This window comes from Helicoverpa armigera, chromosome 9 (assembly GCF_030705265.1).
Source record: "Helicoverpa armigera isolate CAAS_96S chromosome 9, ASM3070526v1, whole genome shotgun sequence".
In the NCBI taxonomy this organism is placed as follows: domain Eukaryota; kingdom Metazoa; phylum Arthropoda; class Insecta; order Lepidoptera; family Noctuidae; genus Helicoverpa; species Helicoverpa armigera.
The window spans coordinates 6,322,075-6,346,246 of NC_087128.1; the positions used below are offsets into that span (position 1 = coordinate 6,322,075).

The window sequence follows — 24,172 nt, forward strand, 5'->3', positions numbered from 1 at the left end:
AGACGCAGTTTGGATAATAATCGCGCCAATGCCTATTTTTGTTTGAATTCAAACAGTGAACACTCGGCGTGTTCTAAATATTTAAAAAACTCTGTTAGAACCTGGCGTGATAAATTAAATCTATTTAATTAAAGGGATGAAAAAAGCTAAATAAGCAATGAAGTAACCACCCATTGCGACGTCAGTTACGCCAATATTATGATGCCTACTAAAAACTTTATTCATATTAATTTCACATTGACTAATCAGCACAATTTAATAGCACATTTAACGTTCTAAACACCTTTGTTCAAAACGTTCGAAATAAATGGAAGTCTTTCCTAACGATTTCTTTTTATTCTTGTGTGGACAGGTAAGCGTTAATAGATGTTGTGAATCATATTAAATTGTATTTTCTTTGCGATCAAGCAGCCAGCGATCTTATATGCTGCCAAGGTATGCAGGATAATTTGAAACAGTTCATTGCATTCATAAAATTTTTAATTTTGTCATGCATTTTAGATTTATTATTTTTTTAATGCTATTTTTGATAAGTCAGTCTAAACTTAATGAAATATTTTACCTTTATTAAATTAAAGTAGTATTCCTTCGTTCACAAAAACCAATTATAATTTTTGTTAGGTTGCATTATTATTGTGTATCGTCTGCATGAAACGTGATATGTCTTTTATATAATGATTACAAAATGTATGTCAGTAGTGATTGATGTTTGATACCTCCTATTGCATCACTCGGTAAATGCATGGGGTGCATGCTGATAACAAAAATGGTCAATGGTCTTAAAAGATATATTCTTGTTTACTTTTAAAAACGAGTTAAATAAAACTCTAGTGGTAAATTGATTATATAGGAATGACTTGAATTGGCATGCTTGAGGGTGAACAAAATTTGTGTTAAGAAAGATCACATGATAATCGTAACAAAAGAGATTAACATAATAGTATGTGTTTCCAGCCCCATCGGGTCCTCCGATTGGCTTTATGGGTTCTGCGAGATCTTCATCCGAAATCATTACTCAGTGGCAGCCACCACTTGAGGAGCACAGAAATGGCCACATCTTGGGTTATGTCATCAGATACCGACTTCGGGGTTACGACAACAGCCCTTGGACTAACCAGAACATTACAAATGAGGCACAAAGAAACTACCTCATTCAAGATTTGATTACGTGGAAAGATTACAACGTACAGATCGCTGCATACAATGACAAGGGTGTTGGAGTATTTTCAGATAGTTATACTATAAAAACAAAAGAGGGTGTACCTGAAGCGCCTCCTGACAGTGTTCGCTGTGAGCCTTTCAACTCGACTGCTATATCCGTTTGGTGGACACCTCCCAACCCACAGAAAATTAATGGCATAAATCAGGTACGTCCGCATTATATACGATAAACATTGGCGATATGTAAATACAATATTAAAATTCAAATAAATTACAGGGTTACAAAATACAAGCGTGGATCTGGGACGACAAGGAAGGTGCTAATGTTGAGCAGAAACTTATAAGTGTGCCACCGAACCTTCTGGATCCTTTGACTGAACAGACAGCTGTCATCACTGGGCTTGAGAAGTTTACTGAGTACAACATAACGGTGTTATGTTTCACGGAGCCTGGTGACGGGCCGCCCAGTGACTTTATGCATGTTAGAACGAACGAAGACAGTGAGTACATAATATGTATACTATCATTATACTTATTTGAGAATTTTTGAGCGAAGATTTAATTCCTATATTTTTATAGTCCCGGATGAAGTAGGCAGTCTACTCTTTGACGATATATCGGATCGCGCCGTAAGAGTTTCTTGGACTGCACCGAAAAAATCAAACGGCATCCTGATTGGATACAAGCTTTCGTACGAAATGAGAGACAACAACGAAACGGTTAGAGAGGAGGTTTTACCGCCAAACGTCACCAGTATTAGGGTGGAACACTTGCAGGTATGTTGATGCAAATTAAGCTTCTTATTTCATGCCAATTCGTTAAAGGAATTTTACTTTTTTTATCAACTAATTATCAATTAATCTGTGGTTTTCCATAGGCTAAAAATCAAGTATGTATACTTTTTTGTTTATAGGCCAGTACACACTACAAGTTCTGGTTGTGTGCGATGACGGCGGTAGGCGAAGGGCCGCCGAGAGCTGCTGTGATCCAATCCGGCGTCGAACCTGTGCTGCCTGATGCCCCTCGCAACTTAGCGCTCTCTAATATAGAAGCATTTTCTGTGCTACTGCAGTTCACACATGGCTTTGACGGCAACTCTTCTATTTCTCTTTGGACTGTACAGGTAAACTTCAGGTTTTGTCAAACAATGTAATTTATTAAACCATCTTCATTTGTATCTCAAACTTAACCAAATATGTCATTATCACTGTCTTAATTTTGCACAAAGACTATTCTACACCTTAACTATTTTACACATGAAAATGCATCAAAATGTTTTGCTCAAACCTGGCCAAAAATATTGATTAAACTCAAAACTTGATTACTTTGAAGTAACTCTGATACTGCATGCTAGACTCTATTAACATACATCAAAGCAGACGTCTTCTTACAAGCTCAAAAAGACAGTATTTCTCTCAGCTCCTTCAAGTTAATCAATTTATTTCCACAGGCTCAAACCGCCCGAAACTCATCATGGGTGACAATATTCGAGTTAAACGCGCCCGATGCCCAGTCAATACACGTAACTGGTTTAATACCATTCACTACGTACCGGCTGCGACTGATAGCTACGAACGTGGTGGGCTCGTCCCCGCCTTCCGAGCCGTGCAAGGAGTTCCAGACAATACAGGCGCCGCCACAACACCCGCCGAAGAATGTTACCGTCCGTGCTGTTAGTGCGACTAATTTGCGCGTTAGATGGATTGTAAGTGTCTTGTTTTCATTTTCCTACTACTATTAACCAGTGACATTTATGACCAACGCAAAGCCTATATATTATGACCTTAGCAAATTTTCATAAAGAAAATCAAGTACAATATGATCGAAATTGCAGGATTACATTTGCAGTTTCACACCATTTTCGGCAAAGTTTGTTATCTATGGTCGATAGTATTAATATAGTATATTTGTCGATAGGATATAAAAAAATAACCTACTTTGATATAAGCTATTGTTTCTTGTTTTGTTAAACTTACTTGCTTAGATAGTCATATATTATTACGTGATTACAGCCACTACAACAAAGCGAATGGTACGGCAATCCAAAAGGATATAACATAACATACACAAAGAGCGACAGTAACGATACTCTGCACAGTATTATTGAAGACCACACTGCAAATTCACACGTATTGTCTAATTTAGAAGAATGGTCCGTGTATGAAATACGTATGACAGCTATAAACGAAGTAGGCACTTCAGTTGCCAGTCCCACGGCTATGGAAAGGACGAGAGAAGCTGGTAAGTTGAAAAATAAATAAACGTACATCGTGAAGTAAAAACTGTTCTCAACAATGCTTTTCATTATGATTTTTTATTTTATTTTATAGTTCCGTCAAGAGGCCCCATCGACGTATCAGCGAATGCAACATCATCAACTACAGTGGTCGTACTCTGGGGAGACATCCCACCACAAGAACAAAACGGCCTCATTGAGGGATACAAAGTGTGTTACGCGGCCATAGTGCCACCGCCGAGACCTGAACAAAAGAAGGTCGAATGCCAAGCCGTGCCTTCTAACCAGACACACACTATAACGCTCACCGAGTTGAGGAAATACGTCGTCTATCAAATACAAGTATTAGGATATACGAGATTAGGAGACGGGGCTTTGAGTGATCCCCCAGTAACAGTCAGAACCTTTGAAGACAGTATGTATATGACAGCATATATTTGCTAAACAATTATGATCTATAAGTTGTACTAATTAAGTTCTATTTTCGACTAGCTCCTGGTCCACCATCCAACGTGTCGTTCCCTGACGTGACGTTCACAACAGCGCGCATCATTTGGGACGTACCGGAGGACCCCAATGGAGAGATTCTGGCGTATCAAGTATCATACCATCTCAACAGTTCTGCAAAGCCAATGTTTACTAGAGAGTTTCTACCTTCGGATCGAACGTTCAGGTAAGGGTATATCTTTTCTCTATGTCAATGTATTGTAGTTTGAAATTCATTGGAGCAGCATATCTTTTGTGATATGAAATAATCGATTATTTCCGCAGTCCACTTTCCTAGTTTCCTTCATTGTATAATTTAATTATACTGTTCTATGTTTTCTGTAACTGCTTCACTTACGTAAGTCCAAATTGATAGCGATAGCGTACTATATAGACAAATAATATGTAGATAAATATACATATTTAAAAAATTGAAGCAAATACAGGAAAGCGAGAGGAATCTCGCAATTCGAGAAGCAAAACCGGGATCGTTTTGGGCATGACCATGACCCACCACCCAAAATAGCTAGTATGACATGGTATTTTTTATGGTCTCAGGGCGACGGAGCTAGAATCAGAGCGCTACTACCAGTTCAGCGTGCGCGCGCAGACTCGACTGGGCTGGGGCGGCACCGCGCGGGCGCTCGTGCTCAGCACCGCCAACCGCGCCGCGCCTGCCCCGCCAGCCCGGCCCAATGTGGCCCGCTCGCTGCTGCAGCCACACCACATCACCTTCTCCTGGACGCCCGGCGACGACGGATATGCGCCGCTCAGGTACACTTATCGCCTTACATAATGCCGACTCGTAATAAACTTCCGAACATGCATGGTGGCGAGCTGCCTAGGTAGAATTCCGTGGGTCGCGGCTGACGCAGCCGCGCGCGGCCTACGACAGTCGTCGGCCGCGCGCGACAATAGTCAACCTATGAAAATGTATGGCGCCGCTGCCGAGGTCTGCGACAGTCGCGCGCGGCCGACGAATTTCGTAAGCCACGCGCGGCCGTACGCATCTCAACATGGTCTAGCGCTTAATAACATTGTTTTTTCTAACTTCCTTTTGTTTTCATAACAATACAAATGCTTTTGAATCAGTATTTGGTAGTATCCTTCTTCATTTCTACTTGTTAAAGATAGTGTCGATTGTAGTGGCAATATCTCATATGCGACAAATTTTTATCATGACAAAACTGTTTGATTTATTAATAAAATATGTTACTATCGTAACAAAAAAATACTTAATTCCTTCGCTCACAAATATCTAATACCAAATTTATTCTTACTCAGATACTACACGGTACAACAAAAGGAGGATGGTGGAACTTGGCAAACGATTCCCGAGCGAGTGGACCCATTCGTGACGTCATACACGGCTGAAGGTCTCAAGCCTTACACAGCCTACCAGTTTCGGATAAGAGCGACCAATGATATCGGACCTAGCCGATACAGTAATGCTACAGAAACTGTGCGGACGTTGCCTGCTGGTTTGTATCTATTTACTAACAAATTATCCTTTTGCAAAGAGTATGAAGAATATTCATCACTACGGGCCAGGCCACAACAGTGCGTTGCGGCGTCGCATCGCAAAAATCAATAACGCATATCATATTAATCGCATAGGGCCAGGCCACAACAGTGCGTTGCGGCGTCGCATCGCAAAAATCAACGACGCATATCATATTAATCGCATAGCTGCGCAATGTTGTTTTTGCGATGCGACGCCGCAACGCACTGTTGTGGCCTGGCCCATAGCTGTGCAATGTTGTTTTTGCGATGCGACGCCGCAACGCACTGTTGTGGCCTGGCCCTACTGTCTACTGTATTAACAAAGTTCCAGGACAACAAACTTTAATTTATGTCTGATAGATAGGTTTTTCATGAAGCCCTCATCAGCTTATTACAATACAAACTGTTTCTCTTCGAACACACCCTTACTAATATGACCTATAAATCCCCATCTATACCTATCTCCATGTTTTCGCATACTTGATATTTTATAAACACGTATCTAAACAAAACAAAAGAAAAAAAAACTAAACCAGTGTTCTATTTGACCATCAGCTCCCAGCAAAGCAGTAGAGAACCTCCACGTAGTACCTATCACGCCGAGCAGTGTTCGCGTGCAATGGTCGGCGCTGGGCGAGGCGCACTGGAGCGGCGACACGCGCACCGGCGGCTACCGAGTGCGATACCAGCCGCTCACTGACTTCCCTACCGCGTTACAGCAGACTATGAAGCAGGATGTGCCTGGTATTAAGGTATGTGACGTCTGTATATTACAACCCATGTTATAAGGATGGGAAGGGATATGGACATGTGTACCTGTGCTCGGAATGATATCGGAAGTACTAGTGTGGCTATAATGGCTATAATATGATTACGTACTAATCATATTATAGCCATTGACTCTTCAAGGGGCGAGGATGAGGAGAGTCGGTAATCGAATTGAACTACACTAAGGTGACGGGAGAGGTTTTCATTTCACAAATGTCTCCTATTAACCTATTATTTTGTTACAGCAATTATTTTTTTTTTTTCATGTATTAATGGTGACATGAGGTTGATAATAATGATGTTCTCCTAACCGATTGTCGACCACGGCAGCTGTTCACATATAAAGAGATCAGCCAGCTGCGCAGGACGTATTATAGTGCATATCATATCATACTGATAACCAAGGAGAAACGACAGGTCTAAGTCATCACCCAATTTTTTCCTACACAGAGCGAGGAGGTAGTGCTAACAGACCTAGCCCTGGACCGCAACTACGAGATCAGCGTGTGCGCAGTGAACTCGCAGGGGCTGGGCCCGGGCGGCACGCCGGCCGTGGTGTGGGTGGGCGAGGCCGTGCCCACGGCGCCGCCCACGCGCACCACCGCCCGAGCCCTGTCGCCTACTGAGGTGGCGCTCAGCTGGACGCCGCCTGCGCCTGCTATGCTTAACGGCGATCTGCTGGGCTATAAGGTATGCTCTATTATCATACTTGATTACTATTTGTAGATAGGCCACTTCTTCCCAGTAGTAAAAACATTCTTGAGACAAACAGATGGACGTTTGTCACAAATTATGTTTTCTGTTGCTGCTATATACCTATAGCTAAAAATACTCAACAAAACATAATAAATATTTAGCATAGCCAAAAGCCATAACTTCTTTAAAGTCTTTTAAGAGTTCAGAAACTTATCTTCACATTCAGATAGAAAGTCAAATCGCTTCTATCATATGTATTAATTTTAAAGGTTTATGTGATCCTCATATCTTTCGTTGATTTGTTTAATAAGCATTCTGACTGCACCTTTCCACTTAACCTTTCATAGTTGAGAATAATCGGTTAATATAACTTTTACTTTACAGATATTTTACCTCGTGACTGATTCCCCTGAGGAGCCTGAACCAGGCCGTCGCATAGAGGAAGAGATCGAGGTGGTGCCTGCCACGGCTACCTCGCATTCACTCGTCTTTCTCGACAAGTACACGCAGTATCGTATACAGGTATTAATTTAACATTTAATTTTCCCAAGCGAGTTTCAAACCAGATACTGTTTTCATTGTTAATTTGATGGAAAGAGATAATAAAAAAGACAGACATTTTAAATTAAACGATTTCTCCAGGTTCACATGTGTTCTATAAATATTTATATTTCACAGGTGTTAGCATTCAACGCAGCCGGCGACGGACCTCGTTCAACAGCCATTACAGTCCGAACATTGCAAGGCCTACCTTCAGCTCCACGCAACATTACCTTCAGTGACATCACTATGAACAGCCTCGTCGTGGAGTGGGAGCCGCCGTATCGTCGTAACGGCATTATTCAGGCTTACCTCGTCACTTACGAGACTATCGAACAAGATGAACGTAAGAATATTTGATTCTAATAGACAATTTAATATATCAAAAACCTACATTTTAAGGAGGTTGGTTGTCCTATCTGTCGCTACAGTGGCTGTTCGGCCTATCAATATCTCGCAATAAGGGTCCGTTTAAACAGACCAGCTCGGAGAGCATGGGCGCGCATTTTTCTTTTCATACAGACCGGAGCCGATCGGCTGCGCGAGCATTAAAGAAACGTCAAACGTCAAGAAAAAGTACGCGATCGGAGCCGGTCGGCTCCTCTTATTATTTCACACAAAACATCCAAAAATAAACCTTACTACAAATACTAAGTACTCTATTTTCAACGTGTTAAGAATTTGCTCTTCTCTCCGAGCCGGTCTGTCTGAACGGACCCTAATGAGGGGAAAAATTACAGAAATATAGAGAAGTGATATTTCTTTCGGATAATAAATACGAGTGTTTCGCGTTACAGGTTTCAGTAAGCAAGTAAAACAAAAAGTGACTGAACGTCGGCTAGCTGTAGGCGGGCTAGAGGAAGAGGTGGAGTACCGGTTCAGCGTGCGCGGCGTGACGGCGGGCGGCGGCGCGGGCGCGGCGGCGGAGGCCCGCGCTCGGTCGGGCCCGCAGCCCGGCTCGCCCGCCGCCCCTCGCGCTCTACAGCTGGCGCCCGAGCCCGCCGCGCTGCGCCTCCGCTGGATCAACGCCGCGCCCGGACAGGCCCCGCTCAAGGGATACTACTTCGAGGCACGCCGCAAAGGTACGCTCACTCCCTCACGTGTCGTGTCATGCTAAACTTTCCCGACACCTACATAATCGAACTTCGGAACACTTGGACTTCGCAACTCAACAATGCGCGTATTTGTTATTATTTACTAGCAAATAAATAATTTTATGATTCATAATGAAGTAGAACATTTTTGATATGATTTTATATAATGTAGTAATGATTACCGCCATAACAATTTTTTTTTCTATCTATTATAAGCGAATTTCCGTTATCGAAGGCCGTATTTACTACTCAGTTCTAATGATTTGAAGAATATAACGGGACATAACAATTGTTTCATTTTAAATGCAGCCAAGGAGTCGTGGCAGGCCTGTAAGTTGACTCGTTATTGAGAGCACCTAGAAAATCCCTACACTAATAGATTTATTTACCCTACCACTTTAGCAATATATAAGTACACTGTATATCATTACATATTTTAATATCCTTATTAATTAATATATTTTGATACGTTTTTAACGACAGCAATTAACCGTCAACGAATTTGTTGCCAATTTAGTGCTTATTCGATGTTTATTTGATAGTATTTTTTTTTACGCAGACGACACAAGATGGGAAACAATAACCAGAACCAACAATGGCGTGCTAGAAGAGTTTACTATATCGTACCAGAGTCTGTTGCCTTCGACTGCGTACTCATTCCGAGTAATAGCGTACAACAAGTTTGGAATAAGCAACCCTACATACAGCGACAAAGTCATCGTGACTCCTTCAAAACTGTATTTGGAGTACGGCTACCTGCAGTACCGACCCTTCTACAGACGCACATGGTTCATGGTCGCGTTAGCGGCGGCATCTATCATCATCATAATTATGGTCATTGCAATTCTCTGCGTCAAGAGCAAAAGCTATAAATATAAAAGTGAGTTTACTCTGACAATAATAATATACAAATTACTTTGCTCCTCCCAAATCGGCGGCTAGTGACTGCGCAATAGTCAAGATGTATGAACAAAATATTATTACCCAAGGGCGAGGCATCAAATGGCCGACTTCGGATAGGCAAAGTTATTTGACGAAGGCTGTGGATCATCAGCATAACAATAAATTTAATTTTCAGAAGAAGCACAGAAAACCCTGGAGGAATCTCTAGCGGGTGAGAGCGACGAGCGCGGAACGCTGGCCATGGAGCTGTACCGGTCGCGGCAGAACTCCAGCGGCAGCGGCGGCGCGGGCACGCTGCGGCGGGCGGCGCCGCTGGCCAAGTCGCCGCCGCGCCCGGCGCCCGGCTCCGTGGCCTACCACAGCGACGAGGAGAGCCTGCGCGCCTACGACGAGAACCCCGACGACTCCTCGCTCACGGAGAAACCCTCCGAGATGAGCTCCTCCGACTCCCAGGTGATTACCATTAAGATCAGCGTTGTGTAAGAACCCTTGCCACGACGACACGGTTACACTAAACCCGCCTTATTTTTTCTCCACCATTCCCTGGAGCGCGTCACGGTAAATATCGACGTCTGAGAACTCTCGCTGCTATAACTATTATCATTTTGGACACGCTTTGACGAGATCAGCACTTTTGTAGTCATATTTTGTTTGAGTTGAGTTTCTTAGACGGAGGAAGTAGTACATTACTGTAAAGTTGGCTTTGTGTATTTACATTTAAAATTACAATAGAAAATTTACCTTAAATAAAATACTAAAATAAAACTACATTCTTAAATTTCAGTATACTTCAATAATAAATATTAACTTATTGTACAGCCAACAGCAAAGTAAATGGACAATCAAGTTATTCAAACCTAATACAAAAGTCTTAGTAGAAGTTGAAAAGCTGAACACAAACGGAAGAGTTTGTCTTTGCCATTTTTGCCAATCGGTTTGATAGTTCAATAACATTTAGAAGCTTTTGCTGAGGGCTGTACGTAATAAAAACCGAAGTATTTATCGTTTAATTAAATAAATTTAAACAGATCTGAAGGAGTTAAGGCCAAATTTTCTAGTTAAATAATGCATTGTTTCAATTTTTAACAGAATTCTGAGAGTGAAAACGAGAGCGTCAGATCGGAGCCACATTCGTTTGTGAACCATTACGCGAACGTAAACGATACGTTGCGGCAATCGTGGAAGCGACAGAAGCCAGTGCGCAACTACTCGAGCTACACGGACTCGGAGCCTGAAGGCAGCGCCGTGGTCAGTCTCAACGGCGGCCAGATCGTCATGAACAACATGGCCCGCTCTCGAGCGCCGCTGCCGGGCTTCTCGTCATTCGTATGACAGGAGCCGGCCAGCACGGCGCCCGCCGAAGCCGTGCACATGTAACAATTCACTGCCCATTCCCAAGTATTTAGTTAAGTTGGTAGCTATTGCAATTGTACATATCGAATATAATTTATAAGCTTTAATTAAATTCGTAAATTATCTAACTTTAAATTATGATGCAGTTGATATTTCAGATTAAATATTAGGATATTCTAAAAGTATATTCATATATTAGTAAGCTCAAATAACACTTGAATACAACTGTAAATGATCCTCGCCAGTATGAGTGTCATTAACCATTTTATTATGCCATACCACAAAATGAATTCGATCATTCGATTAGAAGCACGTATATGTTTAGTAACTAATAATAAATAATGGCAACTGTTGGCAGCTATTTTATAGGGCGTTAATTTTATATTGAGATCTCGTATAGTAATTTTGCATGTTTTATTGAACATTTAATGTATTTCTACATTAAACAAAAACTTTTGAAAGCATTTGAATGTTATCTACATAATTATTTTCTATAGACACTTGTGATCAAAACGTTCATTTTCAATTGTGATTAAACAATAATGATTTTTCTGTTAATAAATATTAGTAGTACATATACATACATTATTTGCAGCTCAAAAAATACTGATTGTTGTCGCAAACATTTGACGAAGATAAAAGAAATCTTCATTATGATAATGAGTGCGTTTTGTGCAGCAAAATTGTTTTGTATCTTGTAGTTTACCATGAAAAATATTCGACTCACAAACTTTTATAAAAAGATATTGACCAAATATTTGACTATATGTACATACATATGACTGTTATACTGACCAATATTACGACCCGTAATAATCGTGGTGGTTGTCTGCGCCTAACGGGGCTGCCACTCCTGAATGATAATTTATAAATACATACAACTTTTCATCCTTCTTATCAAAAATATTAATCAGTATTGAATAGTGCTTAGAAATGTTCTTTATTAGCTGTTGTTCCAGTTAAGTAAAATAAATAGTAATGTATCTGAAAGATCAGAATGACTCGTAGTTTAACATTTTATAATATTTTTACAATTTATTATATGCAATTGACTGATAGCTGTAGTGTCTAATTATGTGTGTAAATATATCTTAATAAAATGCATCAATTTTAGAGTTTTTGACATTTCTTTTACAAATGTAATATTTGAATAATTTCAAGACCACACAACTATACATTACAATTCTAGGAATAAATGTAAACTAGGGTTTGGAACAAAATAAACTTAACTTATAAACCAAAATTATTTAAAGATTGGACCACTACTTAGTATTACTGTAATAAATGTTTTAAATGTACTTAAAAACAAAGGTGAATTTAATCCACATCTATGATTATTAAGGGGTAAAGTAAATGAACTCCTATGAATTTAATACTGTAAAATGATATCTGTTGGTAATAGCCTGATAAACATTATTGCGAATAATAGTAATATGTATTAATTATAAGGATAGTCCAAAACAAATTCAATGGACTTGGTTACTTATGAAATATATAAAGTGAACAGTACTTTGGCACTGTGCATTCCATTTGAACATTGCCATCCCCCTGAATCAGAACTGGATGGGTTTTACGGTTTTTTTTTAAGTAGGTCTCTTGACTACGGTTTGGCAAATTCGTACGTGATACTCCCATGGCCCGCAGCCTGGAGTGTCTGTCGTGGGTCGTGGTTATTCCCCTGTGACTCACTTCTGACAAAAAGTAGATCCAAAGGTTTCCGAAATTATTATGTTTAGACTATAAAATAATCTACCTGTTCAGGCTTTTATTGTATTACTTAAATTAGTATACATAGTAAATCTGTATTTAGACAGGAACAAATAATTTTGAATATCACTGTGTTTATAGAATTAAAAACAGTCATATATTCAATACCAGAGTACAGTTCTAAGTTCATGGAGGAGAATATTAATAACATTTCGAATATTGTTTGGAGGCACAGGGGACAACCTTCGCCAAGTGAAATGGACCGTGAAGCATTTGCCAAACCCCTTACAAATTCTGTATACCTGCCATGCGATACTCCTCGACAGATATGCAGTTTAAAGGTGCAGAGGTGCCATTATTTTATAGACTTTAAATCAACTTTGTCTGCAGCTATTATCTTAGAACATAAATGTTTATTTACTTTATTAAATAGCATAAATTATTTACTTGCATTTTATTTAATGCCTTTTAACCCTTTGAACGCCTAAACCATAACGGGAAACTACGCGAATTTTTGGGAGGCCTTTGTCCTACAGTACAAACTGAAAATGTATGTAATGTTTTTTATGTAAATCAGTATTTTGCTAACAAAGTCCCATCCTTATACATACCAAATATAACACTTCCAGTTACATTACTGCAACTACTTTATTAGCAGGTTTAGAATACAAAACAATTGAATATAAATATGTATTTATTTTATTTATTCATACAATTTTAACAGATGATTACAGAATCAGTTTGTCACACTTGTCGACCCAAGCTTTAGGGACACACTTGGGGATATTTTTCCATTGCTTAATTACATTGTAAGCACATAAATCTACAATAGAAAATTCAGTCCCATAAATCCAATTTTTATATGATGAAAACAGTTTGGATACAGCAACTTCTTTGTTCTTATCTGAAGTTCTTTCCAGAACGTGACATAGATCAAGTAAGGAGTCAACATAGTAATCATTAGCATTGTATGGAATGATATTTGGGTAAACATAAGACAGGTATCGTAATATGTTTACATTTCCCACAATAGGAGTGTCCAGTGTAGACAACTTCAACTCAGTGTCAGCCGAAACTGCAAATGCAATAAATAAAATGTACATATAATTTATATTAACTATGTAATAATTATAGTAATGTGAAGCAAGAGCTCATCTAAAGAATGCATTAAGTATATTCATTATATGTGCGTGAATAACAAAATCGAATAATATTTTAATTCAAACAGGAGCACAAATGGTGCCTTTAAAATTATATCAACTGAAATTTTATGAAGTCTCCGATCACAATTCTATGCATAAAGTGGGTACTTAAACATGATCTTACAGGAATAAACTGACACTTACCACACTTGAAAATCAGCCTCAAATTTGTTCTTGAGTTATTTTTCGATTCTTTCAGATTTTTAACATAGTTTTTGATTTTCGTCAATTTTTCGTTTGGCACTGATGAATGAATATGCCATGAAATGTTTAGAGCCACAGAAGATTGTTTTAAAATGAAATTAAGATACCAGGGCACACTATCTGGGCTGAGAACCAGCACAACTTCTTCAGGTGTTGGTAACTGAAATTAAGAAAATTAATAATTCAGACTACTTGACGGTGACAATGGGAATGAGTAACTTCACTCACTGATAATTCTTAGTTTACCTACTGACAGCATCAGTAAGGTAAAGGAAATATAATTATAAACTTAGCTATGGTGACCACCCAGCCTTCGGCCCTAGATTAAGTCTGTACGCACACATGTATAATGTGCTGACTATAATTTTAAGAACTTAGGTAGATAAGTCGCCCCACCGGAGATGTCGCGCCGAGATGGGTCAGACAGTAGATTAGTTTTTTTACAATTAAAAGTACCTCAGAATCGGTAACACGCTTTTAATTTGTCTCCCGAAATTCCTTAGTAGTAATACTTAGTAATTTCAATAGTTTCCCCGCTCCGGAAACAAGAGTGGCGCAGCCGGTAGGATTTCGCTGTTATATTCCTAAATTCTTCGCGGTTTTAAATTCGTCGCGTGTCTCGAGGACGAGCTGCACGATAGCTGTGGGAATTTAAGGACGAGTGAAATCCGACGAACCAAATAAATTACTCTTGGTGCGTGTGGGCAAACAAAGGAATACCAAGGATGAGAGTAGCAGCTGGCTGGTGAGTGATTTTTTCGCCAATCCATGTTCCTCTATCCCCCAATACTTAATACCTACATTATTTTGAGATTAAACCTCTCTCATTATAACGTGTTCATTTAGATTATTGGCTTATCTCATTGTGTTCTATAAATAGAACCGACATAGAGTAGTTAAACTTTCAGAGACGCCAATTAATTGTTATCTCAAGTGTATTCTTTGCATTGATATTTTTATAAATGTGTTTTATTAAAAGTAATAAGTAAAGTGTATGTAATTCTACACCTAATATAAAAAAATATATATATTTTATACATTAATATTTTTAATTTTATTACCTAAACTATTACATACATTTTGCGTCTAATTATTTTCTGATTTACGTGTGTTATGTTTGAATTGTGTTATCTTGTGTGTTTCATAGCATAGTCAATTGTACTCTCACGAATTGTTTTATCTGTTCCGTTCTCTACTCTGTGAACATGATGACTTCAGTGACTATTGAACAAATACCCAAAGAAATTATTCAATTAATACCTTTGTATAATGGTGATAAAAGACAGTTAAATCTTTATTTGCGAAAGTGTCAGTATGTCCTTGACCGATATAAGGGTAGCCACGAACAAAATCTTTACGTTTATAATGTTTTAACTAGTCGATTGAGAGATGACGCCGCAGCGCTCTTATCAGAACGTGAAGATATTGTGACATGGTCTGCTTTTAAAGATCTACTTATTCAACATTTTGGAGACCCGCGTAGCGAAGCGTGCATTAATATCGAATTAGAATCCTTAAAAATTAAATCCGGTGAAAGTTATTTAGAATTTTGTAATAGAATCCAAAGTGTTCGATCATTATTGATGTCCAAGGTCAACATGATTGAGGATACTGATTTGAAGAGTGCAAAGACAATTATTTATAACAATACGGCCTTGAATGTGTTCTTATACAATCTCCCAGAGAATATGGTTCGTATTGTAAGGCTTAAGGCACCCTCTAGTTTAGAAGCGGCCTTGAGTATAGTACTTGAGGAAGTTAATTTCTTAGAGCAGTATAATACTAGGAATCGCATTTACGGTCAATCTAGCAGTTTCGGATCAAAATTGGTAATGACGCCAGCGGGATACAAACCTTTATTGCCAAATAATATTACCACACCTAAATTTAATTTCGGTATTCCACAGAATAAATTCAATCAGCCCCAAGGTCAATTACCAAATGCATTAACATCACGCCCCAAGCCTGGGTACTTACCCCAATCTCAACAATTTGGGTACAGGCCACCCCAACAATTCGGGTACAGGCCACCTCAACAATTCGGGTATAGGCCACCTCAACCATTTGGGTACAGGCCACCCCAACAATTAGGATACAGGCCACCGCCACAGTTTGGCTATAAACCGTTGCAACCTCAGCAGTTTGGTTACAAATCCCCCAATAATTCTAATACCCCACAAATACTAAAACCTCAAACGCAAACTACTGATGTGTCTATGCGAACAGCCCAACCTAAATCGAATGTACCACAAGGTTTCAATTTAAATGAATTGTCTGCTGACGACTATGAGCCTTATTACAATAACTATTACTCTAACTATGACGATGACTATTATGGTGACTCAAATGAAATTAATTATCATGACGAGACTCATGTTGACTATGAATTACAATCAGAAAATGAAATTCAGGCACTGGATTTTCAGGAGAGTGCCTCGACGGACAAGAAATCTTAGAATTAAATTTTGACTCTAATTTAGAGCTACCGTATATTTATGTAGAAGAGATAGACGCAAAAATGATGATAGATACTGGTAGTATGAGATCGTTCATTGGTCCTACAAAAGCATATGAGTATTTTTACGACTATATACGTAATGAAAATTTTCAGGTGGTTAGTACTCATGCTACTAGTAGACATAATGAAGTAATAGAAATTCCTCTTCTACCTACCTTTGTTAGTGACGATTGGCATAAGTTCTATGTATACGAAGTAGATCCACGGTATGACGGGCTTATAGGTAACGACCTTTTACAGCAATTAGGTGCAATTATTGATCTAAAAGAACGAATCTTAAAAACGAATTCCACTTGTATTCCAATAATCAATAATAATTTAAATTATAAAATTACTGTACAGCCACGTTCAGAACAACGATTTAAATTGCCAGTAGATCAATATTCAGGTGACGCTATTCTTGACTACCAAGAATTTCGAAATGGACTACGAATGCCTAGTGCTTTAGTAAACTGTGATAGTGGATACGCATTTACAGTAATTCAAAACACTTCAGATTGCCCAAAACAACTGACTATTTGCCAACCTTTCACAGTAACGCCATATGAAAATACAGAATACAACATTAATTTTACTACGACCAATACTCCTCTAGAAATTGACAAATTACTTGAAGAAAATTTAGATAAATTAAGACTCGATCATACCAATGGCGAAGAACGTGAGAAAATTTATGCACTTTGTAGGGAATATAAGGACATATTCTACTGTGACCAAATCCCCCTTACGTTTACTAATCAGGTTAAACATCACATACGTACCAAAAATGAAGATCCTATATACATTAAACCCTATAGACAGGCACCTTTCATCCAAAACGAAATAAATAATCAGGTAGAAAAATTACTTCATGAAAATGTTATACAAGAATCTCATTCCCTTGGAGTGCTCCAGTTCACCTTGTCCCTAAAAAGAAGGATGCGTCTGGTGAAATTAAATACAGGATGGTAATAGACTACAGACGACTGAATGACATAACCATAGACGACAAATACCCCCTACCTAATATTAATGACCTTTTCGACAAACTAGGAAAGAGTGTGTACTTCACCACATTGGATCTAGCAAGCGGCTACCACCAAATAGAAGTAGAAGAGAAGGATAGACAGAAGACAGCTTTTCGACGCAAAATGGCCATTTTGAGTTTCTCAGAATGCCGTTTGGACTTAAAACCGCTCCTGCTACCTTCCAACGGACCATGGATAATATTTTGCGTGGTCTGCAAGGACTCCACTGCATGGTATACTTGGATGACATAATAATTTACGGAAATAGCCTTGACGAAATGATAAATAAATTAAGAATTGTATTTGACCGACTTAGAACAACTAACATGAAAATTCAATTAGACAAATCTGAATTTTTACGCAAAGAAGTGCTCTACCTTGGACACACTATAACTAAAGACGGGCTAAAGCCTAATGACGACAAAATAAACGCTGTATTGAATTACCCGTTACCAAAGACAACGACAGAGATTAAGAGCTTTCTTGGACTTGTAGGTTACTACAGACGTTTTATAAAAGATTTTGCAAAAATTACTCAACCATTGACAGCCTGCTTAAAAAAGCGCAACAAAATTGTTATTGACCAGAAATACATAGACGCATTTAACAAATGCAAGGAACTCCTGACACATGCCCCACTGTTACAATACCCTGACTATGACAAAACATTTATACTGACGACCGACGCATCCAATGTCGCTCTAGGCGCTGTGCTGTCACAAGGACAGATTGGCAGTGACAAGCCCATTGCGTATGCTAGTCGTACCCTCAGTGATACAGAATCACGTTATAGTACCATCGAACGTGAACTGCTCGCTATAGTGTGGGCAGTAAAGCATTTTAGGCCCTATCTGTACGGTAGAAAATTCTATATATATACTGACCACCGTCCCTTAACTTGGCTCCAATCTCTTAAAGACCCTAGTAGCAAACTCACACGTTGGCGGTTACGTTTGCAAGATTACGACTTTGATTTAATTCACAAAACGGCAAACAAAATACAAATGCAGACGCTCTGTCCAGAATAAAAATCAATGCCTTACTCACAGACGACGAAAATCAGTCTCTAGCAGTTAATATTGATGAGAAGGAAGATAAAAATCTAAATGAATGTGCAGATAGTAAAGGTTCATCAACAGTAACGATATCTGATTCTAGTCGAACTATGACCTGTAGTCCTATAGATTTTTCCGACAATATTAGAGAAGTTCACTACGATACAAATGAGTATCCAATACGATCAGTGTCCAGTAAGTCGAACGAAACCGTTCATTCCGCTGTAGAATTAGAATCAACCGGTATACCTATTTTACATGAGGCGATCGACACCAAGCCGAATCAAATCTTAATATTTTCATGGTTTAAAAATCAAATGCATGTTAAGAACCTGTCACGTGACAAACAAAAGATATTAGAAGTTTTCCTGCCAAAAGATAATCCGCAATTAGTAAAGGACTTTTTAAAGGAATACATACAGCCAAAATTAAAATATTTCATTTATTTTGAGGAGAATGAACATCGGAAACTATTTAGCAATATAATAATTGAACTATTCAGAAAGGGAACTATTAACCTATTTGAATGTACAGAAAGAGTTATTTTTGTAGAAGATGAAGGAGAGCAAAAGGCACTTATACTTAAACACCATGAAGGAAAGACCTGTCATAGAGGCATAAAAGAAACGCTAGTTAGGCTCCGTAGAAATTATTATTGGAATAGAATGCAGGAAACTGTAACAGCCGTCATAAACAGTTGCGATGGGTGCCGTAGAATGAAATATGATAGGAAACCCATCAAACCTATATTACAACTAACACAAACCCAAGACGCGCCTTTTCAAGAGCTATTTATAGATCTTTTTAGTATAGAAGGTAAAACTTATTTAACTATAATTGACGCATTTAGCAAATTAGGTCAGGCAATCGAAACTCAGGGAAAATCAACTCCCGAAGTAACTAGAGCACTGATGAAATATTTTTCGTATTACGGTACACCCAGAAGAATAAGCTCAGACCCCGGAACCGAATTTAATAATGAACTAATTAAGGAATTTTTGAATTTACATAAAATTGATTTCCATTGGAACCCCTAATAACCCCAATTCAATGGGTCTTATTGAGAGGTTCCACTCCACTATAATAGAAATTTACAGACTGGCCAAATACGAAAAACAATGTACTGATGCGGCTTCGGTTATGACTTATTCTGTTCTGGCATACAATCACACTATTCACTCAGTCACTGAACTTGCACCATTTGAAGTTGTCTTCGGACATACCGACTCAAGCAGTCCGTTTAGCATAGAATTAGAAAAACGTTATTTCCAAAATTAGTAAAAGATCATGCAAAAGAATAAAAACATTATATGAACACTTAGCAGACAAAATGGTTAATATTAAAGAAAAGAATAGAGAGAGTAAGGGTGGTGAAGGTGAAATAAAGTTTAAAAAAGGAGAAATTGTTTTCGGTAAAGACATAAATAAGCGTAAAAGTAAGGATAAGCCCCGATATATAAAAGCTGTAGTAACAGGCAAAGCAGATAAAAATATTTTACCTATAAAAATAGGAGAAAGGGATACCAAAATTCCTATTAAAATATAAAACGTCCTCCACAGGTGCGGCATATTATTGATGACAGTCACGATGCTGTCGCTGGCCCTTCATCTGCAAAATCTTGAAGGTAATCCAGGAGTTTTACCGGTGAAACAAGGTCATGCATATTTCCAAACTGATCAGTGGACTATTGTAAAGATCATCAGCCTAGATCAAATTTATACTGACCTTAACTACATCTCTACCAACTATCAAGCGCTTTGTAATTTAATTGATTGGAATGCATCATACTCACAAGAAATTATGACTATTAAAATGCATACAGATTCCATACGTGATTTAACTGTAGAAAAATACCAACAGCTTATACCATCCAAACGATCTAAACGAGGACTCATTAATCCACTGGGCTCTATTATAAAAATTGTTACCGGTAATTTGGATCATGATGATGCGTTGAAGTATGATAATCTCATTTCTAAATTGAATCAAGGTCAAATCACTATATCTAAAAGGTTAACATTGGTCTCTAAAATGTTTGACAGTTTTATTAATGCCACTGAAACTATTGAACAGAATACAATTAACTTCCATAACAGGTTAACTAAAATTGAAACATTAATTAAAGATTTAACTGCTCAGCAAAATAGTTGGATTTTTCTGACGTACTTAACTGGGTTGTTCAATGTTTTCATGAGTAACTTTCGTACTATATTTATTAGATTAAGTGAAATCGAAACTGCACTTGCATTAAGCAGAGTCTCTATTTTACATCAATCAATTGTTAATTCTTCAGAACTTTTATATCATCTTAAATTAATATCCGAATATGAAAGCTTAATATATCCTCCCGCCGAAGCGAACTTGTTAAAATAGAAGAGATTATATGTGTTAAATCATTTATTAAAAGTAATCAAATAACGTTTATAATGGAGATACCACTTACCGATAATGTTACTTATAACTATTATAAGATTTACTCCCTACCAATTTTCCATGACACCGAAAATAAGACCCTAGCTATTTTCCCCAAATACCCTTACCTATTGGCGAAAGAAAATAGATACTCACCAATCGCAATACCGTGTAGACCATTCTCTGCCGGTGCTCGCTTCCTCTGCACTGCAGACAACAGGATCCCCTTCTATGAACTTACCTGTGTCGAACAGCTTATGAATTTCGAAAACGACCTTACCCTTTGCAAACAACATCCAATAGAAATCGAACAGGTCAGAGTCCAACAAGTCGCTAACAACAACTGGATCCTGTATAGTGAAGAGAAGACCACACTAACAGAACGATGCAAGGATGAGACCAGTAGACAATTGGTATTTGGTACTTACCTGATGACCATCGAAGAACCCTGTGAGGTGGAGATTCATGGCATACACATTAATCATCGTATCTTCATAGAGTCCGATGTGGTGAAAAGAGTACCAATCATCGCCTTACCTCAGTTACGCACTAACGCACAGCTATCCAGTACACGTGCACTTGATATGAAGGGCATAAATCTAGACGAAGTGAAATATATGGCGTATTCGTTAAAACATAGTGAAGTGATCGAAAGTGTTTTTGATAAAAGGGACAGTAGCTTCAGTGCGTCCTTGGTGTACGTGACCTTAGGTTTAGTTATTTTAAGTATTTTTGTATTTTCCGTTTATGTTGTTCGGCTCAAATTGCTGAAATACACGTGTTTCAAGAAAAATTATCGGAACCAATCTAAAATCGATTCTCCCGATAATTTTCCTCTTAAGGTCGGAGGAGCTATGGTGACCACCCAGCCTTCGGCCCTAGATTAAGTCTGTACGCACACATGTATAATGTGCTGACTATAATTTTAAGAACTTAGGTAGATAAGTCGCCCCACCGGAGATGTCGCGCCGAGATGGGTCAGACAGTAGATTAGTTTTTTTACAATTAAAAGTACCTCAGAATCGGTAACACGCTTTTAATTTGTCTCCCGAAATTCCTTAGTAGTAATACTTAGTAATTTCAATAGTTTCCCCGCTCCGGAAACAAGAGTACTTACACAATGTTCTGGTTTTCTTGTTTCATTTTGAGTGATGGTACCTTTACAATATGAACTGATAGTTGTAATTCTGTCATATAAGGTATCTAACTTTTTAAGTAATTGTTCCTGACGCTGCTCCAACTCAGTCATTTTATTTGATCCCTAGAAAATAATCATTATTTAACATAATGTCCCAGTGTGAAAAGATAAATGAATGAATTGATTTAGAACCACCTAATCAAGAAATATTTCTCAGAGAAAAGCAAAAACAGAAAATAATGGGTCATTTTTAATTAAGCAGCCAATGTAATGTATCATTCAAAAACATATTACTATTTACTTTTCTGTTTTGTCCATATGCCTAACATTACGTCTGATGAATATAAAGTTGAAAGTTAGATATTAAATCCTATCTTTCAGTCGACTGTAAATTCGGATTTAGGGTAAAATATTATTATTATCAGATCTCCAGAGCCAGAGTAAAATTCAAGCGTGCAGATGGCCTGTCAAAAACCACTGTAATATATATGTTGGATGTCTATCCTCGAGCAAAGGTTTGAAGTTTTTTTTGTTTCACCACATGCTTGAAAGTAATTTTAAGAAAGTAATAAATTCAGTGACAAAAACCTTAAGAAACTTGATAACCTGGTTACTGATACTGAGGTCGCAATCGTCTTCATGATAAAAATCTGTACGATATTTAACAGAATACATGCAGTCCGGCAAAGCAACATCTTTATCATGCACAATGATTTTCTTCATTTTATACATCATTTTAATGTTTGCTAAATAAAATTGTAGCTATTATCAAACTAATATTCTCGTAATACTATTACTAATACTCCTTACCAAAACTAATTTAGGAATAACAGTCAGCTGTCACTCAGCCACGTTGATTGAATGTATGAACGATTGAGTGAGCGAGGTAACATACGTTCGAGCGATCGATTTTCTAGGTAGACAGAGAAAACATTTTCTAATAAAATTGCGAGGGATTCATAAGTTCAACTGCAAATCAATTTCAGTTAGGCGGCTAAGCGGTTGGGACAATCAATAATATCAGATCCAAAAGGCAGTATTCCTTGAAACGAATATTATAGTAGGTATTTTAAAATTTCTCGTTCCTTGGACTCAGTATACCCGTTATCGCTGGCTATTTTTTTTTTAATACTTAATTTTATCTTACTTCTTCCTGCCCAGTTCCCAATTGTATTTGGGATTTAAACATATATAAAAAATAGCGCTCTGTTTTTCAGAATATTTCATTTTTAAAGTTCAAAAGCAGAAGAAAGAAAACCGCATCAAAATCAGTTCAGACAAACGTGAGATAATCGTGCACAAATATATGTACATACAGTACAGGGTAAAACTGAGAAACTCCTTTCTTTTGAAGTGAGTTAATAATCAATTCCGCAATCTATATTAACTTGATAGGTCAATAAATCAACAGTGGACAATAGTTTCACAACTTCTCCCAGTGGTAATAAGCTCCGATCCGACACATAAGGTGACACAACTCTTTAAATTTATTATCGTTAGCCACCTTTGGTAAATTACGACATAATTTTTAGTTATTATTCTCCTTTGTTATTCTCATGGTTCACCACTCACTGGTGGTGGTGTTGGTGCGATGGTGATTTTGTTGTAAAATACGGCACTGTCCTGTCCACCAGTTTGGCCAAATTCGGTGAACACAGATGCCCCTTTTTAGGGTTCCGTAGCCAAAATGGCAAAAACGGAACCCTTATAGTTTCGTCATGTCCGTCTGTCCGTCTGTCCGTCTGTCCGTCTGTCACAGCCGATTTACTCGGAAACTATAAGTACTACAGTGATGAAATTTGATGGGAATATGTGTTGTATGAACCGCTACAAAAATATGACACTAAATAGTAAAAAAAAGAATTGGGGGTGGGGCCCCCCATACATGTAACTGAGGGATGAAATTTTTTTTTTCGATGTACATACCCGTGTGGGGTATCAATGGAAAGGTCTTTTAAAATGATATAAAGTTTTCTAAAAAACATTTTTCTTAAAGTGAACGGTTTTTGAGATATCAGCTCTCAAAGTCGTAAAAAGTATGTCCCCCCCCCTCTATTTTTATAACTACGGGGTATAAAATTCTAAAAAAAATAGAGGTGATGCATGCTAATTAACTCTTTCAACGATTTTTGGTTTGATCAAAGTATCTCTTATAGTTTTTGAGATAGGTTGATTTAACTGTAATTTA

At 38.1% G+C, this 24,172-nt stretch overlaps 2 protein-coding genes and 1 long non-coding RNA gene across 8 annotated transcripts in view; 2 read left to right on the plus strand and 1 right to left on the minus strand.

The window, feature by feature from the left end:
* Positions 1-12,891, plus strand: part of LOC110370033 (protein sidekick) — a 31,759-nt gene extending 18,868 nt beyond the window's left edge. For 2 of the 4 annotated variants that reach the window (XM_064036337.1, XM_064036338.1), the window contains 18 exons: positions 955-1,367; positions 1,439-1,661; positions 1,741-1,937; positions 2,075-2,284; positions 2,612-2,866; positions 3,174-3,402; positions 3,492-3,812; positions 3,890-4,070; positions 4,442-4,657; positions 5,168-5,364; positions 5,942-6,138; positions 6,605-6,844; positions 7,235-7,372; positions 7,529-7,736; positions 8,188-8,472; positions 9,044-9,364; positions 9,563-9,840; positions 10,477-12,891. In XM_064036337.1, the coding sequence (XP_063892407.1) occupies positions 955-1,367; positions 1,439-1,661; positions 1,741-1,937; positions 2,075-2,284; positions 2,612-2,866; positions 3,174-3,402; positions 3,492-3,812; positions 3,890-4,070; positions 4,442-4,657; positions 5,168-5,364; positions 5,942-6,138; positions 6,605-6,844; positions 7,235-7,372; positions 7,529-7,736; positions 8,188-8,472; positions 9,044-9,364; positions 9,563-9,840; positions 10,477-10,719 (4,352 nt within the window). In that variant the 3' untranslated portion in view covers positions 10,720-12,891. Of the gene's footprint in view, positions 1-411; positions 436-954; positions 1,368-1,438; positions 1,662-1,740; positions 1,938-2,074; positions 2,285-2,611; positions 2,867-3,173; positions 3,403-3,491; positions 3,813-3,889; positions 4,071-4,441; positions 4,658-5,167; positions 5,365-5,941; positions 6,139-6,604; positions 6,845-7,234; positions 7,373-7,528; positions 7,737-8,187; positions 8,473-8,793; positions 8,815-9,043; positions 9,365-9,562; positions 9,841-10,476 lie in introns of all 4 variants that reach the window. The other 2 variants (XM_064036335.1, XM_064036336.1) reach the window with 2 other exon arrangements.
* A 237-nt stretch (positions 12,892-13,128) lies between these two features.
* LOC110370034 (uncharacterized) lies at positions 13,129-22,942 on the minus strand. 3 transcript variants are annotated; one of them, XM_064036341.1, is made up of 4 exons: positions 22,795-22,942; positions 21,964-22,107; positions 13,794-14,013; positions 13,129-13,522 (listed from the first exon to the last, which is right to left on the minus strand). In XM_064036341.1, exons 2-4 carry the CDS (start codon positions 22,093-22,095, stop codon positions 13,176-13,178), a joined length of 699 nt encoding a protein of 232 aa, XP_063892411.1. In that variant the 5' UTR covers positions 22,096-22,107; positions 22,795-22,942; the 3' UTR covers positions 13,129-13,175. The 3 variants fall into 3 exon arrangements, with proteins under 3 accessions (XP_063892411.1, XP_063892410.1, XP_063892409.1); XM_064036340.1 differs by having other exon boundaries at positions 22,591-22,810; XM_064036339.1 differs by lacking the exon at positions 22,795-22,942 and adding an exon at positions 22,573-22,788.
* Positions 14,020-21,875, plus strand: LOC135117324 (uncharacterized). The gene is made up of 2 exons (XR_010276803.1): positions 14,020-14,598; positions 19,994-21,875. It is a non-coding gene; the product is annotated as an uncharacterized LOC135117324 (long non-coding RNA).
* Positions 22,943-24,172: the final 1,230 nt, after the last annotated feature.